Below are 20,267 nucleotides of genomic sequence, written 5' to 3'. Positions count from 1 at the left end.
CAGCCAGTAACAGAACCCTTAGAATTCCCTGCTACTGAGCCAAAGCTCCTGCTTTTAGGCTGGGGAGTGATACACCCTTCCCTCCGGGGTTGGATTTAAAACCATCTGGTAAATAAAGCCTTTTCAGTAGCCTCTTCGTGCACCTTTTCCCCAGAAGGAAGGGGCAGTCCGTGGAAAAGGAGATGAGACTGCCAGGGCTTTGTGCTGCAGTTGTCTGACCCAGAGCCAGCACCCCGTAAATACGGATTTAGACCCACTGAGGTCTGCGTGCCAGGCCTTTGGGTTCCCATGACACAACTTGAACTCAGTGCTCCTGTGCCGAGGGGATTGCAGCACACTCTGTCAGCGTCCCCCGACACTGTAACACGCCCCAGGTGAACACAGATTGTGACATGGTAGCATGGAATAGTTCCCTCCACCCACATGCTTTGTCTAAATTGATGGAGTCAAATATTTCTCTAGCCGTGGACTTTGAAGTGACCACGTTAAGATGAAAGGGGGAGAGTTTATGCGCGGTTGTCGGTGGGAACTTGCAGAGAACACTTCCTTCCGTCGTTGCACTCATTTTCCAGTTAGAAAACGGGATCCTTTTCCCGTCGGCGTTTTTAATGCAGTTAAAACTAAATGGGGCTTTTATCACGGGCACAGCTTCATTTGGGCGTCAGCATGACGGAGTTAGGTCAGCAATGGGTTTTGAGGGGGACGGGTTTGGTTTTTTGTTAATGGCTGCAACTCAGCCAGCAGAAAGAGCCAAAAAACCTTGGTTTTGGGTAGGACCCACAGAAACATGGGCTATTGTCTTGCTATTGCTCAGCAAGAGGAGTAGAGTGAAAGCAGTGAGACATTAGTGATGGGTGCACTATACATACCAGAGAGCGAGCAAATCGAGAAAACATGCTCTATCGGAACGGAATGATTTCAAGACCCATTGATTTAGGAGCCTTTGGCTGTGTCTTAAGCATGAGCTGAGGATAGACGTTGATGGAATATAGTTACAGGACATATACTCATACTATCTATAGTTAGAAAAAAACAGGAAAACTAGAGGCTTGACCTGTGAGCTACAGCAGCCGGGGGAGAAATGCAGAGTGAAAAGAAACATTTGACATAGGGTGGCTGTTTTTCAAATGTTTGTCCTATCAGAAAACCTGATGTCGTGACATCGGCAGCTCCCCCGAGCAGGTACCTCGTCTTTACGTGCCTGTGAAGCACCCTATGGCGCTAGGGCTCTATGTACGTAACAACCGTGCTGTGACAGTGTCCTGTGGAAATCTGGGCAATCCAACACAGGGACACCCACGGGTCACTAGAGCAGCGACTGTATAAAAGCGTGTGAGAGAGAGAGAGAGCAAACTACAGGAACTATGGTCCTGATCCTATAATCGGCTCTGCACAAGTGGACATATGCAGCCATTCAGAGCCCTTAGTGACTGCAGTGGGGCTTTGCGTGGGCATGGGATCTATTCCTGTGAAGCTCATTGCAGGATCAGGGCTTGTGTTAGTTCTTCAGATTTGCACATGGTGCCTAGTAATGCATTCTCTAATGACATGTAATAGGTGCCAGGGCCTGTTTGCTGTGTGGTCCCTTTAAATGCTAGTCTGCTCCCCAGGCCCTTCCCTTTCTGGTGGCCCTCTTGGATGAAGATGGCCCTCCTCAGAAGCAGGCCTGGGCTGCTGGTAAAGCGCCGTGGTGGTCCCTTGTTTTCTAAGCAGAGCAGCTGCCCCACAGGACAGACTCTTGCAGCATTCACAAGCTGCTTTCTTGCTCCAGAATACCCATGGCGTTAACTAGGCCTGTTTGCAGTTGCCAACCTTGCTATTTTTCAATGCAAATGTTCATAAAAATGCAGGGGAAGATGTAAGTGACATGGGGATGAACGCTCCCCCTAGCTTTAATGCAGTAATACTCCCGTCAGTGAATGTGGTCACTCCTGCATTGCAGCTGCTGACATGTAACATGAGCTGATGGTTCTCGGATCACTTCCCACTGGATAGTTAAAGCTGCCACAGTTAATTGCCCCCTTGGTGGCAGTCTCATCAGAGCCTACACTGCCGCTAGATGGCGTGCTTTCAAAGGGAGAGATCAGGATTAGCGTGGGAGCGTATGTTGTTCACCTTTGGGGCTGAACTGGCAACAGACTTTGGCTGTGTGCATGAGCCGTCCCCATCTGACATCGCCTGTGTGTTGATGGGGACTGGCATGTAGATTTGTTTGGGATCAAGAGTTGCCATGGCCTAGTGGCTCAAGCACTGGTCTGAGGGTCAGGAACTTTTGAGTTCCGGTCCCCGAACAGGCCCGCTGTGTGTGTCCCTTTCCCAGCTGTCCAGTGAGGCTGTGAGTGGTTGAAGATGGCAATTCTGGGGAAGTGCAGATTATCACCACTGGATCGATGCGTCATGCCGATGAGAGTGCTGTCAATGCAGAGACAGGAGGAGTCAAGGAATTATGGCACGGTGTTTGTCAGAGTGGGCTTCAACAGCCTCCTGCGTAGAGCATTATTCAGCCGTGTATGTTTGCGGGCGGGGGACACAGGACTTTTAGTTGCCATTGTCTAGGAAAATGGATCCAAAGGAATTGATTCTGGGGACCCTGGTTAATCTGTAGTTTGGGATTAAATATATAGAGAGAGACGTCTTCTTGTAGCTGCCCCATGCTGCCTGTTAATCTTCATTAGCCTGATCCTCTGGTTGGAGTGCGGAGCCCCCTGGTGGATTTGCGTGTGCAGCAGAGTCTGGAGGGGGTGACCTCCCTTCTCTGGGGGTTAGAAAAAGCTGCAGGGATTTCTCATGTAATCCTTGTCGTTCACTTTATGGAGGCTCATGGGGCATGTTTTCATTGGCTTGCTGCCTACTGGAGTGAGAATTCGGCGGTGTAACCTATGGAGCAGCAATTGTTTTATTTCTGTAGCACCTTTCATCCCGCAGACTCGCCCCGTGCTCCCTCACGCTGCTCTTGGGTTGCGCACACCCCCAGCATGCCAGACATGGAGACTGCCACATCCAGTTACAATTACCAGGGGAGCTGAGGAAGGCGAGATGCAACGACCTCACTCTGAAATTGTGCACTCAGGCAGACGAAAGGCCAGCGATCTTTAGTGACCACAAGCGTTCTGAGCTTCAGCGTTCTCTAGCCCTTCCAAAAGACAGCACCCCCTTAGCGCCATGCTGTGCCACTGGGGGTGGGGGTCGGTCCCACCTGTCGGGTCACGCTTTGGTTACTCGTGTACAGGATGGGACACTCAGCCCAGGTGCCCACAGCGTGGGAACGTTTCTTGTGATGCACACTCAGTAAAACCTGTCCTGCTTTAAATAGCAAAAGGCATCTCATGGAAGGCCCTGGAAACCACTCTGTTTAGGAACGATTCAGCTGCTGGGTGACAGTCTGTATTTATCTCCTCGAGGTCGTAATTACCACCGCTACGTGAATGAAAACAGGACCTGGGCCTACACATTCATCTGTTCCTGCTGCTTATTCCGCATCTCAAGTCAGACCATGTACTACCTTCCCCAGCAGTGGATTAGTGAGGATTCTGACTTCAGATGGGGAATAAGCAGCAGAGAGAGCTGGCCTCTGAAACCACACTCCTGCTTAGATAATGAGAGACGGGGGATACAGAAATCATGAGACGAATCAAGCTGGGCAGTGTGGTGAAATGGTTAGGCAGGGTATTGAGAGTCAGGACCCAGGTGGCCCATTCGCTGCTTGCCATAGGACCGTGGGCAAGACATTTAACTGCCTCCGTTTACCTGCGAGTGGGGGATTGCACCTAGGGTTGTGAGGCTCCATTAACGTTGATAAAAGTGCTTCTAGCTCTCCTGGTGGATGTGTCTGCTAAAGGAATGGTGTTGGCATGAGTTTCTAAATACAGTAGAAGGTTTTCCCAAGAGGGGTCTGTGCTGCAGGTGACTCCTGATGGAGATAGCTGGAACGCTCACAGCAGGGCTGGAACAAAGGGGGAGGAGAGACTTTTAAAAACCCAGTGGACTATCACTTACAATTCCCATATGTGCGTAAGAGCCACACAAGTTAATCACGTCCGGACTAGCGGCTTGCTGCAGCGCTCTGGATTACGGGCGACTGCTTCTCTTCATGGTGTAATTGCTCCAGAGTCAGGACATTTATGCTCCCTGCAGGGGAGGTGTGAGGAAGGCTTAGAGTGAATTGGCGGGCACTTGAAGTGCCTTCTCTGCTTGAGGGTGTCTGTGGGCACAGTGCAAGGTGGTGGTAAGGATAAAGCCGGCCCTAGCATGGAAGAGGGGCAGCTGTTGATTGCAGCTAGTAGAGGCCGGCGGGGTGGGAAGGAGACAGAGGGAGCAGCAAAGTTCCTTGTAATTGAGCAGGGTTCTTCATTAGCCCACTTGGCCCTACTGCTGAGCCTCTTCCATTAGTCACTGTGTAAAGGAGCACGGCTGCTGAATCACGGGGGGCAGAGCTCAGCCTCCCGCCACTCCAGAGGGGAAAACCGACCCTCCTTCCCAGCCCGGCGAGCCTGCTCAGTGCTCACACACCCCAGCGCAGATATTAATAGGATTTTGTGTCCCCAGAAGCAGCCACCCTCCTTCCTGCCAAAACAAACAGGCACTTCAGTGTGCTGGGGAGACTGTCTCCATGGTGACAGCGTATGTATCTGCACCGAGGCGCTCCTTCTGACTTCAGCGGGTGAGATCAGGGGGGATGGGGCTGTGGCAGCTCAGCAGAGAGACCCGTGAGTGGGCTGAGACTATCTGGCCGATAAGCGGCGTTTGTCATGGGGAAGCTTGTGATTAAGGGCAGGCCCCTCAGAACTCCGTCTCCTGGACTGCACGAGCACCAGGCTCGCATTAGCGAGGAGGCATCACAGGGCACTAGAGAGTCCAAATGACTCCAAGATTATACCCAGCAGCACCTTGTATGGCAACAGTGAGAGCCTCAGAGCTGACGGAGCACTGCCACCACCTAGAACTGGATTGTAAAATGCCCCCAGTCTTGTAGCGGGAGAGGCGGTGTTGGATTTAGCATGAAGCCAGGGGCTGGAGTGCTAATCCCTGCTCCGCTCCTCCCTTGCTGTGACCTTAAGTGAGGCACCTAACCTCTCTGGCTGCCTCTGTAAAATGGGGCTAATTATAGCCCCATGGTGGGGGCGGTGGGCGGATTAGTAGGAAAGCACCAGAAAATCCTCTCCAGGTCTGAAATGCTTCCAAAAAGAAGGGGTTAAACACTGTTCTTCCCAGGTCTGCCATTTAAAGACAATTGCTTGTGTTTCTGTGGAAGGAAGTGCTCCCCCCCACTGTGTGCTGGAAAGGTCAGAGTTCATGACTCACTCCCTGCTGCTCCAGACTTGGCAAGTGACTGTGTAGGATGAGGTTTGTGTCACAGGCTAATCACAGGTAATCTCCTCAGTCAGGGCTGTACCTCGGCCCCCTGGTTAGTTACTTGAGTGTTTGGAGGCTGTTGTAGCGTGTAGGTGTGCTAGTTGTATCAGGACAGCCCGTCCTTGTGGATCCAGTTAGAGTGCTGGGACCATGGTGGGGGGTGCTTGTAATCAGTGGTGCACGCTCGTTGTCCACCACCCTGCTGTGATGGTCCCTTCCCTTGGGACTGCTCAGTAGTGGGTTGACTGACACCCTACGCCAAAGCCTCTCCTACTGTTTGCTGTTCCAGCACCCCTCCCCCTGGCTGAGTTCTGCCCTCTCTCCCTAGGTGGTGTACTACACTGAAATGCACAAGATCTTTGGAGACCTGACAGAGCAGATTGACGAGCCAGGCCTCACCGATGAGCAGAGGGAGAAAGAGAATGAAGCTAAGCTCAGTGAGCTGCGGGCCCTGTCTATTGTGGCTGATGACTGACCACCCCCTGGTAATGCTTAGGACAGATGGACTCTGGGTCTTAACATCTTGTATGCAAGCTGCTCCTCTCCAGCTCTGAACTCTTAAATGGGTTGCTACCTCACCTCCGGTGCAAAAAATGATTACAACAGCTAGTGAATGTGCACCATGATTTTGTAAGTGAGTGAGTGCATGCACGCACACGCACTGTATATGAAAAGCCATCTAATATATGTTAAGTTCAGTTTACAATGCTACCTGGTTCCTAGGGGGTCACTACAGGTCACCCCAACTTATCAGTTAGAAAAAAATGGAGTTGTTTTTCCATACCCCTTTTAAACTGCAACCATGCTGTATTGCTGCCCTCTGCTGCCATGACCCAGTTACTACCTGAGGTATCAGTCTGTCTTTTCACCCAGGACTGGATGAGGTGAGTGAGTAGTACTAGCGCTCAGACAGACACCACAGCAGCAGCCAGATGGTTTTTCTAGAGCACACAACTATTTATTTAGACTGTTTTTAAAAAAAAGTATACAAGGCCAAACCGACACAGAAGTAGCCACAGACAAGTGAAAAAGAAGAGCAATTTAACCTTTTTTCCTGTTAAATACAAGTTGATACCACATTTCTTGTCTTGTCTAAAACTAAGTGCAGATGGCAGACTTTCATTTTAAGACCCTTGTGCGTGTCTGTTGTAGAGGAAGAGGAGAGCCTGCAGATGTCACACTTAAAGGCCTTTGAACAACTTAGCTGCCCCAGTCACCAGTTTAAGACTATCTGGTGATGCCAGGCTGCTCCCTGTACCACAGCTCCTACCTCACTTTGGGTCAGACTGACTAGCTTCTTGGTTCCTGGCTCAGCTCACTGTCCTGTTACCCTGGGGTGGGACCCAGCGCCAGCCTCCCTCTGGCAGTGAAAGGGGTCCAGGTAGGTGCTTCTCAGGATCATGCACGTCACTCACTCCCTTTGCTGTTTAGTCTAAAATCAAGACAGGGCAGACTCTGCTGTCTCCTGGCACACTATCTACAGGGCTCCACACACGTCAATTGCTAGATGCTGGTTCTGTCTTCTCTAAGCAGTTATTAGTCTGGAAGAGAGACGGAAGGAAGGAGTGAGACACCAAGGCCTGCCCCAGTTCCCATCCACCCACCGCTCAGCCCAGAGGCAGAGCTACTGCTACTCCTAGAGCGGCCCTTGCTCTTTGTGAGGTGATGCCAACAGGCAGGTGTGACCCCCTCCTACCTTTTCAATGATCTGCTGGAGCTCCAGCTGCAGTGGAGCCAGGCGCTTTTTGTTCTCTTGCAGCAGCCTTTGGAAGTGGGATTTCTGCTGCTCTGCGGATTTCACCTGCTCCTCCATGTGGGCCAGCTGCTGCTGCAGCTCCTGCAACTCACAGCTCAGCACCTTGTTGGAGGACTCTGTGGTTGCTAAATGGAGCTGGGCATCCTCTAGAGGCAGAGAACAAAGACAGTCACCCAATCAGCCACAAAAAGCCTAGCTGGTGTCTTTCCCACTAGTATTACTTGGCCTGCAAGTGGTACAGGCCCATATGGCTCACCCAGCTTGACTTCCAGGGTGTGGATTTTGCTCTCCAGGTAGAGACGACCACCCTCTGTGTGCTCTGCCTTCTCCAGCAGCGTCCTCAAGTTGAGGACAGTCCCGTTGTAGGAGATCAGGTCTCCATGCTCCACCACTGCCTTGGGCTGGGCAGAAACCGCAGCCAGAGGGGTTGAGGTAGGCAACAGCGCAAGATTGCCTGAAAGAAGGGCAACTAGTGTAGGTGGCTACGGGGGGAACTCACTGTCCAATAGGGGGGCACAGCGCACAGCCTACCTACCCAAAGGCTGCTCCGCCTCCTGCGGTGCCAGTTTGCAGGCTTCCTGGCTGTTGTACTGCAGGTTCCAGTACTGGCACACGTACTGAGTCCCCACTTTGTTCACAAGCTGCTTCACCTGCCACCACAATGCACACACTGCCTTTTAGTGGCACCAGACTCTGGGTGGGACGGGCCAAGAGTCATGGGTTCCTTCTATGCTTGCTTACCTGCTCCTTGCAAAGATGCAGCCCTACTGTCATGAGGATCTTCTCCAGGTCTCGTCTGTGCAGATAGCCACAGACGTTCAGATCAAAGTAGATGAACGCCAGGAGTGCATCCAGGGGCAGCACAACACTTGGGGCCAGCGCCTTGGGCTGCTGCGGAAGAAGGTACAGTACATATCTAGCTTTCACCCCCTCCCCCCTCCCATAGAGATACACCACCTCCCCCCCCCCCCGCCCACCCGTCTTGTATGTAGAAGGAGGGTTGCTTACACTGATTATGTCATGCAGTGATGAGAACTCCATCTCTGATGGATTGGAGGCAAGGGAGCTCACCTCTGCATCTTCTAACTTGACACCTGCAGGTGCCACAAGCAAAAGATGATGCTACATAAAAGGCCAGGCTCCCTGCTTCTACCCCTCCTGCACCAGACCTACCAAAGTCGTCGTCCTCCTCTTCTTCTTGCAGTAAGAGGAGGTCATCTTCTAGGCTCAGCGTGCACAGCTCATCTGTTGACTCCTTGGGATCACTGCAGGCTGGTTTTGGCCCACCCTCCTTGGCCTGAGGGGTCTGGAGAGGGGGAGAGCTGCTCTGTACACTCAGTTGTCAAGAATGAGCTGCTGCCCAGGCCCACTCCATAAGTGGAAATGGGGACATACCTGTACTGTCTCTTGCTGACTAGGGGCCTTATCGGTCAGGTCTTTTTCTTCAGGCTTCTCCAACTCTGTAGTGTTCATCTCTGCGGGTTCTTCCTTTTCCGGCAGAGCCCTCAGAGCCTTGTAAAGTATGTAGCCAAAATCCCGCTGCAGCATCTCTTGGAAGAGCTCTGCCATCACTGCCACCTGCAGAGGGAGAGAGTTGTGGGAGTGCGGAGTTCAACCCAGCCCTGAGACAGACGTGGGTCTGGGCAGCCTACCTCAAAGGAAAGCTTTTCCTTCTGTCGCCTGTACTCCAGCAAGGTGCAGAGCGAGAGGTTGGCCAGAGCCAGACTGGGATGGGGATGGGCCATGAGGGCTGGTTCCATGGGAGGAGTTGGAAGGTCTGGCACAGCACCCTCTGTGTCTGGTTCTGGAACCACCACTTCCTGTTTATGAAAGCATTACAAAGCAATTTACCCCAGAGAGTCTAATAGACCTACACCCCCCCCCCCCCCCCCGTGACAGCCCACTCTCACCAGCTCTGCTTTTGCCTCAGGTGATGATGGTGGCTTCTCTGCTTTCTGCTGGCACAAGGCTTCCCAGGCCTCTAGAGAAGGCATGCAGCTCCAGATGTTCGGCAGGAAAACCACCACTGTCTCCTTCTGTGATGGGTCTCCCTGCTGCAGATACCTGAACTCAGCAAAACGCACCCTACACAAATGAGTTGGCAAGGTTTTTAAAGCAGGGCTTTGAACCACCATACAGCCCAGCCCAAACTTCCCCCCTGCTAAAGACAGAAGGGGTCCATCTTGTCTCAGTTGTTACTACTCAAGCAAGATAAAAATCAGTTGCCATGGTTATATGCAGTGCAGGAATTCTATCTCTAGCCCTGATCTACTGAGTCAAAGTCCCAGCCCCCCACAGGCTGACAGACCTCACCCTGCTCCCCAAGGCTCACACTTACCACTGAGTGCAAGTGCTGAGGTCCAGCCCCGTCCGGGCCTTAGTGCAGCGAATGGCTGTGCGCACAAGAACCATGGGATCACTGTCTGGCTCAGGGCCATCTAGAGAGGGTGACCATACCCCACCGATCAGCACAGCTTCATCCTCTTTCCGCCCCAGCAGGAACTAGGGAAGAAGAAGGTTGTTGAACTGCAGCAACCTTCTCCTTCTGCAGGCCTATGTGCTTCACTTACTTAGCCTCACCTTGATTTGCTTTGTGGGGTGCTCTGGACTCTCCTTTGGCTCACTGGGATCCTCAATGTATAACAAGCACTGGCGGTAGAACTCCTCTAGGCCTGGGGAAGACAGCAGCATCACCTGCAGGGCAGGGGGTGGTGTTCAGACTGGCATCGTTACTGCCTGTAAACCCCCAGACACAATCTCTCACCTTGGCACTGAATGAAGGGTCCATGTCTTCAGGTGCAGCTGTCTCAGGCAGTGTTTCTGCAGGGTTGGCCACCTGGATGCGGCTGGGGTGCTTCAGACTCAACGGCTGAGTGAGCGGAAAAGTATCCAGCCAGCACAGGCGGACGTCATAGAACTGCTGGGGCAACTGGATGCTGCAGTAGCGTCTCAGGAGCTCCATGGCATCACAGAAAGGGCTGCAAGCAGACGTGGGGGATGACGACAATGGAGTAAGACACGGTGGATGTGCTTTGCTGGCAGCACCCATCGGTGATGCCATGCAGCTGATGCCTCACCTGTTCACAGCATAGCGTGCGAAGTAGACCCTGTACTGGGGTGGATCATGACGCAGCTTTTTCACTCCCCATGGTTCACCACCTTTCTGTTTCCGCTTCTTTGAATCGAAGTCATCCCTGTAACCACCATAGCGCTCATCAGTATAGTGATCTGCCAGCCCTAACGGCACCACCCGCCCCCAAAGCATTGCTGCAGCTTTGAACAGCGCACCGTAACATCAGACACCAAGGACAGTCCTTACCATCGGCCCTTTGGGCCCTGACCAGTGTACCTCCCCAGCTGGAGTGAAGGGGACGACTGGAAAAGGCTCATTGCTGGGAAGACAAACAAACACAGTCTTCAGCTAACAAAGGCTTGTTATTACTACACTGGCTTTCCCAGCCCACAACCCCTTGTCTGGAGGCCTCCAGCCTCTGCCAAGAAGAAAGTGCACAGAAGCTTTCCTCTGGTCTCATGACAAACAAGGACTCACTCATCCCTGTCACTCCGTACTCACGTTTTTGAGGAAACAGAGGGGGGATCTGGTGAGGCTGGAACAGCAGCTGGGGATGGGCTCCCAGAATGCCTTGTTTCTGCCCCAAGGATGCCACATGTAGGAGAGGTGTGGGGGCTTTCAGGAGAGGCTACAGAGCAAAGGGCACACAATACTCAGCCCAAAAAACTGTTTGCACTCCAGCTAGGGCTCAGGGTCTCAACAACAAATGGCCCTCAAAGGGGAACAAGAATGAGCACGGAGATACCTGGTTGGACAGTGTCTGGACTTTCATGGCATTCCAGGGCACTGATTGGCTTGGATTGTAGACAGCTTTCACCAGCACTTTCTCACCAATCTGTGGTAACCGGCCCTTCACGACACTGCCACAAAATCACAAAGCACCTCCATTACCATTTCACACCAGAACCCAAGAGCCCCACCCTTAGTCCCCCTCTGCGCTAACTCCTGAACAAGAGAGCAGGCCCCATGCCTTACCTCAGCTGGAAGAAGACCTCTTCATCCACTACCCCAAAGTAGTCATGCAGGCTGGTGACAATGCCAGTGAAGACTCGCTGCTTCTCCCCCACCTGCAAGGCAAAGGGGCAGTGGGTTCACCACACCATCTCAGCAAGGCAAAAAAACCACACAACACACTCCTCCTCCCCCACCCCTGAACAGGGACTGTATTCACATCATCAGGTCTGAGCCTAACAGGACGGGACAACCCCTTCTACTGTGTGGGCCATCACAGACCTAGGAGAGCCTGATGGGAATTTGTGCAGCCAATGGCTTAGCACATGGAGGGTTAAGAGTGTCCCAAACAAACATACTTGCAGCTGCTGTGCATTCTGAATAAGATCTGCTGATACAGGAGGGTTTAACAGGCCAGGAGGAGGTCCCAGTAAGGAGGTTGGGTGTGTTCCTAATAGAGAAAAAAAGGGGGGGGAGGGTGAATTAATGTGCTGCTTCAGATGAAAGACTTTGTGGGTATGGAATGGCTCATAGACTCAAATTCTCTCTCCATGTTCCTTCATCCCCAGAGCATCCCAGCTGTTGGGTCCAGTACCTACGCCTTCCCCTCGGCCTCATGGTTCTCTTACCCCTGTCCCATGAAAGGGACATGATTCCTGCTTGTTTTGCCACAGCCCCTGAAACGGACTAAAACCTTGTTCATGTCACCTCTCTGCGGCTGGGCAAAGCTCTGAGAGCACAGGCCTTGGCTGTCTGGTACCACACTCCGTCCTGCCCAGGGAGTTCTTTGAAGGCCTGAAAACCTGACTCAATACAAGGGACCGTTTAAACAGTGCAGAAGCGACGTACCCGGGGCTATGGAAATCAGGGCTTGGGTCCCTAGGTTTTTGGATCGCAGGTAATACACCGGACATTTAAGAGTCGAACCGACTAGACTACTGAACGATCCAACACCCCAAATGGGTTCGCCTCGCCGCACTTCCTCCCGCCCAGCCATCTCTTCCCCCACGGCCCTGGCGGAAGGAGTTAAACCACCCCCCGGCTCCCTGCCGCAGGTGAGACAGGCGGCGCGGCGCGGCACGGCACGCCAGCCGCAGGCGGGTCGGCAGAGGCGGTTCCCCTCCCGGCCGGGGCCGAAGGCAGCCGGCGATCGCCGCGCAGAGCCGCACGTCAGTCACCCCGAGCGGCCAGGCCGGGAGCGAGCCGGGCAGGCCCAGCCCGGGGCAGGTAGGCGGCGGGGGCGGCCGGCGGCGGGGGCCGGGGGCCGGGGGCGGGTTGGCTCACCGGAGAAGGGCCGCGCTCCCTGCAGGCTGCCGGCGCGCGGCGGCTTCTGGCGCTTGAACTGGGCCATCGGGGCGGCTCCGGGGGCGGCGGGCGCCGGGGCTGGAGGGAGAGAAAGACACCGAGGCTGGGTCGCCGGGCCGGGCCGGCCGGGGCCGGACACTGCCCCCTCACCGCGCGCCGCGCCGCGCCGCCGGGGGATAAAGCCCCCAGACCAGGACCGGAACCAACCTGCGGCGGGGGCGGGGCGGGGCGGGGCAGGTCCGGGACACGCAGAACCCGCGATACCGGGCGCGGGTGGGGGCGGGGGGGAGGAGGAGGAAAGGTAACAAAGGCACCCGGAAACGCTCCGCCGGAAACCCCGCCCCACCCGGAAGGGACCGAGCCCTGCCCGCCCGTGCAGCGGAAGTGCTTCTGCCCGGAGCGGCACCAGGCAGGCGCTGGCCGGAAGTGGGGCCGGTTCCGCCCGGTGCTGGGCTGAGTGCGCCGGGCCTGGACAGCAGGTAGGCGGTGCAACGGCCATCCGCCATTCGGGGCCGCTGAGCCGGCACACTGCACCGGGCCGGATCTCCAGTTCTACTGTCGCGCAGGGCCTGCGCCATCAGTGGGGTTACACTAGCTAGTCAGAGACAACGTGGCGCCGTGGACCAGGCAATGGGTCGACGCTCAAGATAGTTGTGTTCTCTTTCTGTCTCTGTCCTGAGTCCTCCATGCCTGTTCCCCTCCCACTGTATGTCTTGTCTATTTAGATGGTAAGCTCTGTGGGACAGGGACTGTCTCTTACTGTGCAGCGGGGCCCTGAGCTCTGGCAGGGCCTCTGGCTGCTACTGGAATGTGAATAATAGAGCTGGAGTCGCACAGGGGGGAAGCCAGTCCCTGATGTCTGAATACCCTCCTTCCTCAACCTAGTCTTCACTTTCAGATCCTGAACCTACTTCCTGAGCTCATTCCTGCACCAAGCAGCAGCAGCAGCAGGGGCCTGAGAGCTTGTTTGTTTCCAGTCTGAGCACAAACCCCAAGATAAAGTTTAGTGAAGATAACAGAGGTGGTGGCTGGGTTGCAATGAGCACACGTCTGTCTCCCATCATGCACTGCTTGGCACGCTCAGCCAGATGAACGACTCTATGTGTTTATTTGCAGCATCTCCGCCTTCATCCGCTGTGGCTGGGTGGAGAGAAGCAGGATTGGACTTTAGTGGCCGTGGCAGGGCTGTTGTAAGAAGGTCTCTGTGGCACAGTGCCTAGGGTAAGTACCTGGGAAGTTGGGTCCCTGGGTTCAAGTCTTCCCTCTTGCTGCTCCTGCACTGTAATTAACGAGTCATTGGGCCCACGGGAGTGTTGTAAGTGTGAAACCCTGCACGGGGCAGTGGTTAGAGTGGCGGCTTGGGCAGTGGTTAGAGTGGTGGCTTGGGCTGTGAGAGCTTGGGCTGTTCCTGGTTCAAGTCTCAGCTAAGAAAACAGAGGGTTTTATTTTTGAAAAAAGAGAGCCCGGGGCCCCCTTAGGGACTTAGTTAAAAGTATCTCTCTTTTGTCCCCTGTGGCCACCTCACCCCCTCCCAGTGACCCCCCCCCTCCTCCCTCTTCACCCCCTCCTCCTACACCTCCACCACCTTCCGCGAACCGCAACCGCGAACGCACGCGAGCACTCATACACACACACACACTCACACCACACCGCCACACACCCCTCCGCCCCCCTTACGGCGCACCCCTCCGCCCCCCTTACGGCGCAACCCCGCTATCGCACAGGAGGGCTCTTAAAGAGCAATTTACGACCTCCTCGGTCTCCTGGGAAGTTTAAGGATGTCCATCTCCAAAGGCCTTAAGGGCAGAGAGAGGATTTGAACTAGGATTCACTTACTCCTAGAATCTCCAGGGTGGGTCTCCAGACCACCGGACTATAGAGAGATACTGATTATGGGGCTGCCCCGGTCGCTAGTTAAAGTGCAGTGGAACGGCTCTAATAGTAAAGACTTGGGCTGGCGGAGCCAGGACTTGAACCCAGCTCTCCAGCGCCCCAAGCTGGGACTGGAACCCCTGCCCTATCGAGGGCTTCTTATTTTTCACTCTTGCCTTGGCCTACTTAACAAACAATTAAAGGGGACCAGCATCAAGAAGAAATCAAACCCTAGCCTTGAACCGGTGACCTGCACCATCCTAGGCGCCTGCCCCAGTCGCTGGGCTACAGAGAACTTCTGCTGGGTGGGGCCATTTATTAGTTCATTAAAGAGGACCGGCTCAAGAGGCAGGACTAAAGGAGCCCTGCTTCATAACCCAGCACTTGGTCACTGGAGCGACAGATTGCTGCCTAAAGCCCTTTACCTCGCTCAGCATGGGCACTGAGTCTGCATGTCCCACGTGCTAGGTAAATACCCAAATACCAGCACCAGGCTAGCACTCCTGATCTGAGCTGTGGCCCAATTACTACTGAGTTATTTAATTACAATGGAACACCCTCAACAAGAGAAACCCACATCAGCCTAGCCCTGACTTCAGTTATTAGGACCCTCACATGAGAGCTCGCACTGCCATGCTCAAATCCCTTTGCCCAGCAGGCAGCGAGAAGAAACTGACCCAGGTTCTCCCATTGCCTGGGTGAGTGTCTCAACCACAGTGCTAAACATGACAAGGGAGGCTGTCTACTCCCAACCACCTTGTGTGGAGTTAGGCTCCTGCTGAGCCTCCCAGATCCAGTCCCTTGGGGAAGACAGGCAGGTCTGGGGCTCAGGCACCAGCGAGGCAGGAGTACATGTGCTCAGCGGCAGAAACATAGACACCAAGTGACTGCAGGTGCTTCCAGCCAAGGAGGGGTTTTGTGGAGCACAGAGTTACCTAAAGCTGGGCTTAGCTCCCTTTGTGGATCTGGCTTTGTGTGCCTGGGATGCAGACTGAGCGAGCCCATGCTTACTGCCCTTGAATTCAGTGCTGTGCATGTGTGATGTACTGAGCACACTCATTGTCAGTTCACTCCCCTGCTCAGCGCTGCATGCCTCCTGCATCAGCACTGCCTGTATCGCCCCCTACAACTCTGCTGGAGTTCCCTGGACAGTTTGCCCCACTGGAGAAACAGGTCAAGGGAAAGGGGAACTAGGCAATCATGTGGAAATTGACCCTGTCTTGCACAAAGTTTTGCTGGTTGACGACTCGGTATTCTTCAACAGAAAGATGTTGCCTTGAAAAATTCCCCACCCGTCTCTCCTTTCAGACCTTCAGCTGTAGGAATGATCCAGTGACTCTCCCCTTCCCCTCCTGCCAACCCTTGGTATTGCTGCCTGTCAGACCTTATGGTAACCTCTCTGGGCAGATGCTGCTGGAGGAGGGTTTTTGCCCTGCAAGACAGAATTTTGTTTGCATAGCTGCTCCTATAAAGATTTTCATTCCATGACTCCCAAGGCCACAGAACACCTCTAAGCTTTCCCATTGGTGCTGCTGCAGCCAGTGACTATGAAAGGTGTCATTATATTATCCCAGACCTATGGGCATGTCTAGGCTGTGTTAGCTGATGAATAAAAACTCCAGTGCCTGAAACGGTGCCTCTGTGTGTGAGACCCTGGAGCTGAGATTGACACGTTGAAAGCGTCATGATGAGTTCTAAGGCTGTGATGTTGCTGTCTGGGAGATGCATGCCTTTACTGGGCCTAGGGACCTGGCAGGTAAGCGCCATGGCAGCACTTCTCTGGTCTCTGTTTCATTCCCGACTAAGAAAACATCAGTAGTGGTCTGGCTCCCAGGAAACTAGGCACATACCCAAAGTTAATCTCATCATAACTTTCTGCACGTGGAGCACAGTTAGGTTTCTGGTGAGAGGTGTCTAATGCAGTAGTGATCAGCTGAAAGCTGAAGGGAGAAAAGCACTACAGAAATACATCAATACCAAGCTTTGGGAGCAGGTAAGAACAGCCCACACCCCACAGATGGCTGGATCAAGCACGTTGTTTTTTTAAAAATCATCCATTTCTGCGCTTCTGATTGTTCTTTTAATTCCTGAGCGGGATCACCTGAGTGTGCCTAGAGAGAGGGTGGAAATCAGTAGGAAAGCAATGGGAAACATAACGAGCTAAACGCCGAAGGGGCTGTTTCCTATTAATGCTGAAACCACGTCACAGGGTGGCTGACCCCATTAACCTGTGCTAGAACAGGTGTGCCCAATTTGGCCAGTTAAGAAGGTGAGACAGCCAGGGGGACTATAAAAAGCCAGGCTGTTGCAATAGAAGTGGGAACCTGCTGGGAAAAAGGTAAGGAAGCAGCTCCTTATTGGTGTGGATACAGGGACTGAGAAGGGCCCTGGGGAAAACCTTCTGTAAACTGTAGCCCAGGGTGGGTTGAGGAGCTGTTTTTGTGTGTTTTCCCTAGGTGTGGATACTACTGCTCCTACTCCTCTGTCTGGAAAGAGACCCTTGGTGTGGCTGGTAAGTTCTAAGCTTGGTGAAGGAGGCAGCATGTTATAGGCCACTTCACATAACTCCAGCAGGACCAAGGGGTGGGAATTCAGTGTAAATATTCACTACTACATCAAGGCTGCCTTGCCAGCCTGATGCAACATGGCCTCAGTGTAGGTGAGAATTGGATAGACCCAGGTGAAGGGAAACAGTTCAAGGTTCTCAGTCCAAGGTTAATCTGCCCACATTGCATGTCTGTATAGTCAGGGGGAAACAGGGTGAGCTGGAAGTCTTTACTTGGGACATTCTCCTCCATGTTCATAGCTGTGCTGCTGAATTTGGAAGCTCTGGGTCTAATATTGCATGTTTTGGTATTAAAGCTGGTCAAGAAATTCCCTCCCAAAAATGCTGCTAAAGGAAACTTTCCTTAACTATGGTCTGAGTTTTCTTTGGGAAAAAAACTAAAATGCAACCAAAAGGCAATGTTTTTTCTGCAAAAACTGATGTTATATTATTCTTTTTCTCAGAAAAAGAGAGCTGACCAGGAATCTGCCATCACATCTCTACCATACTGGGGGCAAATTAATGTTGCAATGAGAGCCTTTTACCCTCCCAGATCGTTGGGAGGGAAGTATGGGAAATGCTCCCATTAAAACAGGTTTGTGCTTTTAAAAGGCAATTACAGCCATCTAGCTGGGTGCAGAGGAGGAGTAACTGACATGGTGCAGCTCAGGCTCATGTTTTCTCTTTTGGCCCCAGTGTCCCATTCAGAGCTTGTTTTCAGCTGATTGAAAAAACTGGGGAGAAGGGGAGGGGGACAGAGTTACTGTTTTCCCCCAATTGTCCCCCATTCTATACACATGGCCCAGGTTCACTGCTCTGCTGTATAATGGGAACTTTTGGAGCTCACTGCAACTCTCAGTAACTTTAAAGGAAGTCTTATCTCCCTGTAGCAAGTTATGGTAAGGCTGTTTATTACAGACTTGCCTGGTTACATTGGATGGCCATTATAAGGTGACAGCAACTGTAACCTGTTTGCTATTCTGGTCCTGAGCAAAGTTACCATTGTGAATTGGGTGTGCAAATAACTAAAGGACCAAGCAGTGTCAGCAGCAGATCCTTTGAGTATTTAATTGCTCTGTGTAAGTGGTTAGGAGAAAGTAGTTCCCATGTACCAAGTCCTGGGCCATAGGCAGCGAAAACATCACTAGCATTGCCTCTGCACATCAGCATGCATGTCCCTGTACTACATAGCTGGGTAAGTAAGTGTGGTGCTTTAAATGCAGAGGGAAGGCTCTGGTCTTGCTTTTCTCTGGCACAATTGTTAACCTTCCCCCTTAATTTGGTGCCAGATGTACAAGGTAAGTCTTCAAGATGATTCACTGATACTGGAGAGGTGATCTGCATTTCATTATTATGTGGCAACCCTGCAAATACACCTAAGCAAACACTGACAGGAACTGGTGAGCCTGACTCTTCTCTGCAGGGGGGGGATTACCAGTGGCCATCAAATCACAAAAGGCACTAGTGGAATATTTAAGGGTTTGACTGGGAGGATGGAATTTCAGACTCTCTTGCTTTCATGGGTTTAACTTAGGGGGGTGTCTAGGCATTTTCTAGCCAGGAACAACCTTGACTATCCCTCAGCTGCTTTTTTTATAAGAAACTACAATTCACTGCATGATCTTGGCTCTCTGGACTGTGCCCTCCATTATCTCCCTCTGAACTGTTCTATTAGTATAAAAAAACACCCAGCAGGAATGCCACCATCCTACTTATCTGTGTGTATTACAACAGCAAGTCGCTGTCCCATTGACAGTGAGAGGTGGCGCATTGAGAACTGCAGCTAGGAAGTAGGAGACTCTTACCTTGTGACAATGTTCCCAAGATATCAGTGAGGCCAAGTGTGGTAGGAATCCAGTGCCATCAGCCACTTCTGGGGAGGGCTACAGGCATGAGATTGGAGATGGGATGTGGTATATTGCTGCTGTATTTACTCCTAGTGTTGTACCTTCTGGAATCAGTTCAGTTGCCAGGTATCTACAAGATTGGTTTTTAAATCTATATTAAAATAGACACTGAGCACTGTTATAAGGAAGGTTATAAATGCTCTTTTTTTTTTCTAGGCATGAACTCGTCTATAAGTGACATGGTTTAGGAAGAGGCTTTCCTAAAGGCAGGTTATTATATAATTGTCCATTGTAGAGGTTCTGCTTCTAACCGGAGCATTGGGTGCTGGGGCAAGACTGCTGGCTGTTAAAGCTCTGCAATTCTTACATTCAGGGAAGGTGCAGGTGCCAAGATCATTTAAATATCTTGCTGTGCTAACTATGAAGTTGTATTCCTAAATCTGCATTGGGTGGGACAAGTCAGATCTTCAATCATGTAATAAATATTTTGCTTCAGTTTAAATGTTTTTCCACATTACTCCTACCAATGTGTTAGGGCAGATATTTTTTTGCACTAGAAAATCTCACCTGATGGCAATGAAGATGCATTTAACTAAAGACCATCTCTCCTCACTTCATGGGGGGCACTTCGTTTTATTCCAAGGGTGGGAAACAAAATAAGCAAAAGACAAACCCCAACCTATAAGACACTACCAACAAAATTAAAATACCTTCTGCAGAGCACACACACCATAAACTAAGCCAGGGTGATCTGTACATGCACAGGAAAACAAAGCTAGATGGGAAGAAATTATATTTACCACTTCAAATGTCTATTTACATGCACACTGAAGAAGTAAAGGAAACCCACTGAGTCTTCAGGTCAGACAGAACCTGATTAGTTTCCCCATGGGGGTTTTCTTATGCTGGGGAGGGAAGCCTGGGCCTTGAGGTGAGAGTCTGAGGGGGACTTGCTTAGGGCCTACCCCTAGCCACAACTAAGCATTCAGCCTGTGCTGCACTGGCCTGCTTTTGTTTAAAGACCCCTTCATTCCCTGTGTTGATGTCTGCCTGTGAGCTGAAGAACTACACACAAGGAAGTACAACACCCCCTAGGAAAGGCTCTATGGGGTATGTCTGCACTGCAATCACTTGTGACTGCAGCCCGGGGAGACACAGCAGAGTTGGCTTGAACAATGTTAACAGTGAAGCTGCAGCAGCAGGGGTAGCTATGTGCTGCATGCTCAGGGGCCTGGATGGGCTTGGATAGCCACAGCTTTACTGCTCTTGTTACTTGGGCTCAACAGATCACTGCTAGCTCAGATCTGTCCTAAAAGAGCACCAGTTATACTACTGAGTGTGAAACGCACACCCCCTGAGTCTCCCCTGTGGCAGTCCAGTAAAATAGCACAGTCACCAGCTTCACCAGAACCCTACCCCACGTGGAAGGGAACCTATTGCTTAAAATAAGGCCTAACTAATTTCAATTAAGTATTTATTTCATCCCAAATCCTTTTCCTCTCTACACAGTTAAACATTTCACTGGGCAGCAGTGTTAGGGGAGAAGGCTGAGCACATCTCACCCAC

At 52.2% G+C, this 20,267-nt stretch overlaps 2 protein-coding genes and 2 long non-coding RNA genes across 9 annotated transcripts in view; 3 read left to right on the top strand and 1 right to left on the bottom strand.

Moving 5' to 3' along the window:
- The window catches only part of BIN3 (bridging integrator 3), a 73,865-nt gene extending 67,904 nt beyond the window's left edge, over nucleotides 1–5,961 (top strand). For all 3 annotated transcript variants that reach the window (XM_067543683.1, XM_067543685.1, XM_067543684.1), the window contains one exon: nucleotides 5,681–5,961. In XM_067543683.1, coding sequence (XP_067399784.1) covers nucleotides 5,681–5,827 — 147 coding nt within the window. In that variant the 3' untranslated portion in view covers nucleotides 5,828–5,961. The remainder of the gene's footprint in view (nucleotides 1–5,680) is intronic.
- A 326-nt stretch (nucleotides 5,962–6,287) lies between these two features.
- Nucleotides 6,288–12,662, bottom strand: CCAR2 (cell cycle and apoptosis regulator 2). Of its 4 annotated transcripts, XM_067543680.1 has the most exons (21): nucleotides 12,645–12,662; nucleotides 12,417–12,515; nucleotides 11,492–11,583; nucleotides 11,157–11,248; nucleotides 10,927–11,041; nucleotides 10,683–10,809; nucleotides 10,428–10,500; nucleotides 10,186–10,302; nucleotides 9,873–10,086; nucleotides 9,689–9,802; nucleotides 9,447–9,610; nucleotides 9,019–9,193; nucleotides 8,761–8,928; nucleotides 8,504–8,686; nucleotides 8,282–8,414; nucleotides 8,117–8,202; nucleotides 7,850–7,999; nucleotides 7,644–7,758; nucleotides 7,365–7,562; nucleotides 7,049–7,254; nucleotides 6,288–6,893 (listed from the first exon to the last, which is right to left on the bottom strand). In XM_067543680.1, exons 2-21 carry the CDS (start codon nucleotides 12,481–12,483, stop codon nucleotides 6,849–6,851), a joined length of 2,634 nt encoding a protein of 877 aa, XP_067399781.1. In that variant the 5' UTR covers nucleotides 12,484–12,515; nucleotides 12,645–12,662; the 3' UTR covers nucleotides 6,288–6,848. The 4 variants fall into 4 exon arrangements, with proteins under 4 accessions (XP_067399781.1, XP_067399783.1, XP_067399780.1 ...); XM_067543682.1 differs by lacking the exon at nucleotides 12,645–12,662 and having other exon boundaries at nucleotides 8,180–8,202; nucleotides 12,417–12,541; XM_067543679.1 differs by lacking the exon at nucleotides 12,645–12,662 and having other exon boundaries at nucleotides 12,417–12,540.
- Nucleotides 12,229–13,652, top strand: LOC137150031 (uncharacterized). Its single transcript, XR_010918872.1, has 2 exons — nucleotides 12,229–12,359; nucleotides 13,336–13,652. It is a non-coding gene; the product is annotated as an uncharacterized lncRNA (long non-coding RNA).
- Nucleotides 13,653–16,763: 3,111 nt separating this feature from the next.
- On the top strand, nucleotides 16,764–19,133 carry LOC137150030 (uncharacterized). The gene is made up of 4 exons (XR_010918871.1): nucleotides 16,764–16,821; nucleotides 17,319–17,449; nucleotides 18,144–18,254; nucleotides 18,918–19,133. It is a non-coding gene; the product is annotated as an uncharacterized lncRNA (long non-coding RNA).
- The last annotated feature ends 1,134 nt before the right edge of the window (nucleotides 19,134–20,267 follow it).

This window comes from Emydura macquarii, unplaced genomic scaffold (genome assembly GCF_026122565.2).
Source record: "Emydura macquarii macquarii isolate MOO-44397 ecotype Brisbane River unplaced genomic scaffold, CSIRO-AGI_Emac_v2 contig_967, whole genome shotgun sequence".
Classification (NCBI taxonomy): domain Eukaryota; kingdom Metazoa; phylum Chordata; order Testudines; family Chelidae; genus Emydura; species Emydura macquarii.
Note: the sequence above shows the minus strand (reverse complement) of the source record. Positions and strands in the feature narration are given on the sequence as shown.

Excerpts from the sequence above, each read along its gene's own strand:
- CCAR2 (XM_067543680.1), bottom strand. The coding sequence starts at position 12,483 with ATGGCCCAGTTCAAGCGCCAGAAGCCGCCGCGCGCCGGCAGCCTGCAG. Across the intron at positions 10,087-10,185 it reads GCACGCTATGCTGTGAACAG|CCCTTTCTGTGATGCCATGG; the intron begins GTGAGGCATCAG and ends GTCTGCTTGCAG. Across the intron at positions 9,611-9,688 it reads ACCCCACAAAGCAAATCAAG|TTCCTGCTGGGGCGGAAAGA; the intron begins GTGAGGCTAAGT and ends CTTCTTCCCTAG.